The 5394-nt window shown below is 46.3% G+C and overlaps 1 protein-coding gene across 1 annotated transcript; it reads right to left on the minus strand.

The window, feature by feature from the left end:
* Window positions 1-284: 284 nt before the first annotated feature.
* Window positions 285-5394, minus strand: LOC131110131 (transcriptional activator protein Pur-alpha-like). Its single transcript, XM_078788303.1, has 2 exons — window positions 4049-5394; window positions 285-3598 (listed from the first exon to the last, which is right to left on the minus strand). The coding sequence occupies exon 1, from the start codon at window positions 5300-5302 to the stop codon at window positions 4457-4459; it is 846 nt and encodes a 281-aa protein (XP_078644429.1). The 5' UTR covers window positions 5303-5394; the 3' UTR covers window positions 285-3598; window positions 4049-4456.

Below are 5394 nucleotides of genomic sequence, written 5' to 3' on the forward strand. Positions count from 1 at the left end.
ATGCATATTGCTTTATATATGGTATGCACACACATTTTCATTTTTCAATATGCGTCCTTTGGTGGAAAAATGTCCTCCCCGATGTAGAACATTGGTTCAAATAAACTCCTCTTCCAAAAGAGCATGGCCCGATGCAAATCTAATAACATCCATGTGGTGCTGAGGCAGGCTTGCAGGTACAGGAAAACATGGAATGAGCTTTTATTGCATGATTCATTATTTTTCAGACAACAAGACTCCCCCAAACATTAAAAACAAACAGCACCGTACAAAAACAGCACACCTTTTCTTCTTTTTTGCCATCAACAGAAATTTAATAAGGTGGTGAATGGAGTGTAAGGACACGAGTTATGATGACGTTGAGATGTATAGGATGATGTCCAAGTCAAAGTAAGCACCATCGTCTTGTGGTCAGGAAAGGCCATATTTCAACAGGAAATGTTCCCCAAAGGGTGAGGAGCGCTTGAACAAACAAGAGGGTTGTTATCACAGTTTTCAGACATTTTTTTTACCAACTTCAAAAAAAAAAAGAACAATATCGGTGTATAGCACTACTTTATCATGCAATTTACTCCAGTAAACTTTCTGACACACAAACAAAATATACTTCAATAAGTAGAACTCAATACATCTTTGTCCAGCAATAGTCACAAAGCTTGTAATTCATAATCTTTGAATTAGATCCCTATCAAAAATAATATGCAGATTTGTAGTTTTCTTAATATATCTAAAGTGCAAGTATGTATCGGTTTTTATTCAATGCTTTCTGTCAGTATAAATATACAAAGCAAAAGAAAAACGCAGTATGTTTTTCCTGTTTACATTATATTTTTTCTGAAAGGAGGAGCATTGTATATAACAAACCATATATATATATTTGCTATATATACACACGCACACACACGCACACACACACACACACACACACACACACACATACGCCACAGATAAAATATTTTTGAAAGGTACAACATATTATCTCACATGGGATGGTAAAGGGCTTAAAACCAAACACGGGATATGTTCATTGTGCATTTGCCTCCATCCCTTTGGGACGTCTTTAAAACGATACACAGCCTGTAGAGCCTGCCAATGGCGTGTTGGTGTGAGTGCAAACACCAGATGAGCTCAATGAGCTCCTCTGTGGGTGATTTGGGACGAGTCATGTGACCAGAGGCTGCTATTGGCTGCGTGCTTAACCGGGAACTCACACATGACCAATGAGAGATGTCGCCAGTGAAACCAGAAGTTCTGTTTGTTGCCTAGTTTGGTAGAGAGGAGAGGCCGCCGCCCACTTTTCAAGGTTGCTGTTTGACATCACGCCTGCTGCCGAGTGTGCTGAGACCAGCACTTGGTGGGCCTTTGATACATAAAACATAAACTTTGTCTGCTTAAATGACATACATTTGGCCTGTGGACGTCCTCATTCATCCGGGTCATTGGAGGTCATTGAATCCATCACAACTGGACTGTCAGGCCTCGGTTCACGCTCAAAGACTTGATCGGACAGCTCACAAGTAAGGATGACCGATACTTTGGCAGGCCGATATATTGGAACGATATTCGCGTTCTTTACTTGAATTGCTATGTATTTTTCCGCCGCATGATTTATAGACAGGCATCCGCCAGGCAGCTTTGTGTTGAAGTAGTCACTTAGTAGTGACTTTGAAGTAGTCCGAGTCATGTTGTAGTCAGGGATGTTGGTGTCGGTGTTTTATAGTAATTCTATTTGGTTATTTGATGGGGTCTGATGTTTAAAATGCTCCTGAAAAAAAGGGGACGGGATGTATGACACTCCTACGGATAAATTATTCCTGGTGGACTGTTGGAATTCCAAACGTGAAACAGTTGGCATGTATCAAATATATAATCTGGCCCCTGGACAAAAAGTTTGGCCAACCATCTTAGAAGATGTTTCACCTCTCTGTCCATGTCTTCAACTGGCGCTAAAGCAGTCCTATCTAGTCTTTAAGCATGAACTGGGAGGCCAAACATCTTCTACTACCTGAACAGCCCAGTCGTGGTAGATTCAATGCCCTAAGACGACAAACAAAAGGAACATGATGGCTACCGCTGGGTGATAAACCAAAACCGAGGACAAAATAGCATTTTCCATTTACATCCCAGAAATAGGGGACTCATAACCGAGTGCAGGTCCACGCTAGATCTAGAGGATCAGAGGTCGGCAACAAAACACAATACAGTACACAACAAAACACTTTGACACAAGCAGCTGTCAACATAACCCAAATAGCCATTACTTCAACATCGACTTGTGAGTTTGGCCAGAAACTAAAGAATTGGAGATAATAAAGGATTTTGAACCTCTGGTCGTTTTGTTGCCAGGTAATGAAGGGAAAGCGGCATGAAAGATTCTGCCAGTCGGAGAGTTGATGTTAAGCCGAGGTTTTTGTTGATTTGAAGTCTGCTTTTGCAAAAACACGTAATCGATAACGGTCGTTACCAGTCCTGCAAACTCAACTAGAAAGCTCAACTGTGTGTGTCAAAGTCAACTTAAGCGGGCATTCTGGCTGGACCGGGACTTGATGAGTTATTTGGTCGACTTAAACAGGTTGTTGACATAAAGGGGTTCCACTGTAATTAGTTGCATTTTGTTCAAACTCTATAGAACCTACATAGACACAGTTGTCAAGTACAATTTCCCGACACACACTTTGTGAAATAAACAAATAACGGGGGAAGTGTACAAAATAAACGGCCATTTGTGTCTTTTACCAATGATGGTGGTGCTGAGCCCTTGCAGTGACTTGCCACACTTCATCGGGTCTTTCACCAGCACTCCGACACAAAAACCTTCAACCTTTTCTGCAAAATGAAATTGACTTTTGTAGTTTAAAAGGACAAATCCCTTTTTTTTGGTCCTGTTCTCAGGAGAGTTCCCCAAGCCTTCTCCTGGGTTCTAATGATAGCGAGCCTCATTGAAAGTACTGTAGAGGCCTCCCAAACTCTCCAAAAGCAACATGAGGCCTCCGCAGGGGGGACGCTGTATGTGTGTGTGTGTGTGTGTGTGTGAGACCCCGATGTGTGGGATGAATCAAACTCCACACACTGATCCAAAATACTTTTGAGCTATGAGGAAAAAAAAAGACTTCACATTGTTAAGCACATGATCATGCTTTTAAAATATCTATAAACCACATACCTATGTACTGTTTGCTCCTTGTGGTGGTCCGTACGTGTGACACAACGGCATGGAATATTGCACACTAACATGCGGTGAGCATCTCCACCTCTGCCTGGGAGGGAGAAACCCACAACGCGGTGAGGCGGACTATAACGCATATGTGACGTATGGTGAGCAAAGGAGCAATGTTGGGGCGATAGCACCATAAAGAGATACGCTGCCTTGGCCCTGCACTGATATCCAAAGGGCACGAAGACGCCCCCGCCTTCTGACAAATCGTTTCACCGAGACTCTACGGGTTTCCATCTTCGTCGCCGCGATTGTTTTACCATGTCAAGAACGCCTTCCGCCATCACGCCAGGCCTCAAGCTGACTCCCAGCAGCGTCCAGCTTACTCTTGGGTGTGTCGCTGCCTGGCACCCACACCCACCAGGGTCAGTGTGGAGTATATTTCTGCCGACATAACAGCACTCGTAAATGATAGACAGACCATCCACGTGAGGACACGTAAACGAGTGGCGTGTATAAGGCACGAGTTGTAATGACGTCAGAGAGGATGCCTGCACTGAGCAGGCGTGTCTTTTTTTAATATATATATATATATATATAGCTATATATATCATTTAATTTCATCTCACGCCTTTGCACTCCCCCAAGTGAACCTTTTCGCATTGCCACCCTCCCTCAAGGAAAAAAGAAAGAAACATAAATTCCCCCCACAGAAAACGTGGGTATCTTAATAAGGATCTTTTTACAGCTGATTCACAAAATCATAATTAGTACATCTAAGTTAGCACTTTTTCTATGGAGATGGAGATAGACTTATCCCATTGGTTGGAGGTGCGTGGGATCTGCATCGTAGGACTTTTTAGGTCAAATTGCAAGCACGCCTTTCATATTCACCTGTAGAGCAATTTTGGTTTCTTTTTGTGCCGATGCCAAATCTCCTATGAGCAGACTTGTCATGTCTAATAGAGCGCCGGTGTCGGCGCCGGTGCCGGTGTCGTTTCTTGACTTTGAGAAGGTTTCAAATAGCTTGGACATGTGCAAAATCTTCTGCTAGAGCATCGTCACTGAAATCAAGTAGAAATGTTACAGTTCAAGTCCTTGATAGCAGCTTACTGTGACATGGTGGATAAGTGGGTGACATCCGGTCAAATGAGCGAGGAGGCAGCCGAGGTGCTGCCATGTCTGCGGTGCCTTGCGTGTATGTGTGAGGGTGCGATTCCCTTGGAGATCTTCTCTCTTGACATTAAGATGCGGTTTGTTTTGGTTCCGGTCCCCCAAAAAAAGGAAAAGGAAAAAAAAAAGTCAGTCATCGTCGCCGTCATCCCCGCCGTGGGGGCCCTCAGGTAGCAGTTCTGAGGCCCGTTTCTCTCGACTCCTCTCCTGGATCTTCCTCATCTCGTCCGCGTATTTGCAGAAGGTGTTGCCGAATTTGGACCACACTTTGCACGGAACCGTGATGGAGTTCCGGTACGTGGGCTTCACCTCGCTGACCCGCATAAACACGCCGTACTTGTTGGAGCCCACGTCGAAGAAGAAGCGCTTGTTGTCCACAGTGAGCGAGGTGCCCTCCGGGAGCTCGGCGGGTTCCTCGTCCACGCCGTAGTCGTCGATGAGTTTGGCCAAAGCGTCGCGGAACTCGATGAGACCCTGCGCCGGCAGAGCGATGGTCTGGCCTTGCGAGCTTCCCAGGCCGGGCCCCCGGTTAACGGTCTGCCGGATCCTTAGGAACCGCCCCCTCTGGTTCTCCTTCAGATCCATGTAATATTTGCGATTCTCCCGCACCAAAAACTCACTCTTGAGCGCCCGCCGGGGCTCATCCTGCACCATGTCGGGGTTGCTCGGGCCCAGCTGGGCGTAATGTTCGATAAAGTCCCCGAGATAATCGCGGAACTCCACGGCCACCGACATGGAGAGCGTCAGGCGGCTCTTGTTCCCCCCAGCGCCGACCTCGGCTATCTTTAGGAAGCGTCCTTTCACGTTCTGCTTGACGTCAAGGTAGAAGCGTTTGTTCTGAATGTCGACCCGCTTGGAGGCGAGCTCCTCGGTGTCGTGCTGCAGCCTGGACATGGCTCCCATCGCACCCGGGGGCAGCGAGCCGGGGCCTGCGGTGGGCCCTCCGTGGTCACTGCCACTGTCTCTGTCCGCCATGATGCTGCCTCCCTGCTTTACCTTCCTTCCACCGTCTCTCCCGCTGCCTGCTGCAACCTCGACTGCTTGTCAAAGCGCCTCGTCGCTTTATC

The sequence above is a fragment of the Doryrhamphus excisus genome, linkage group LG22 (genome assembly GCF_037039965.1).
Source record: "Doryrhamphus excisus strain RoL-2023G ecotype Guam linkage group LG22, RoL_Dexc_Guam_v1.1, whole genome shotgun sequence".
Classification (NCBI taxonomy): Eukaryota; Metazoa; Chordata; class Actinopteri; order Syngnathiformes; family Syngnathidae; genus Doryrhamphus; species Doryrhamphus excisus.

Excerpts from the sequence above, each read along its gene's own strand:
- LOC131110131 (XM_078788303.1), bottom strand. The coding sequence starts at position 5,302 with ATGGCGGACAGAGACAGTGGCAGTGACCACGGAGGGCCCACCGCAGGC.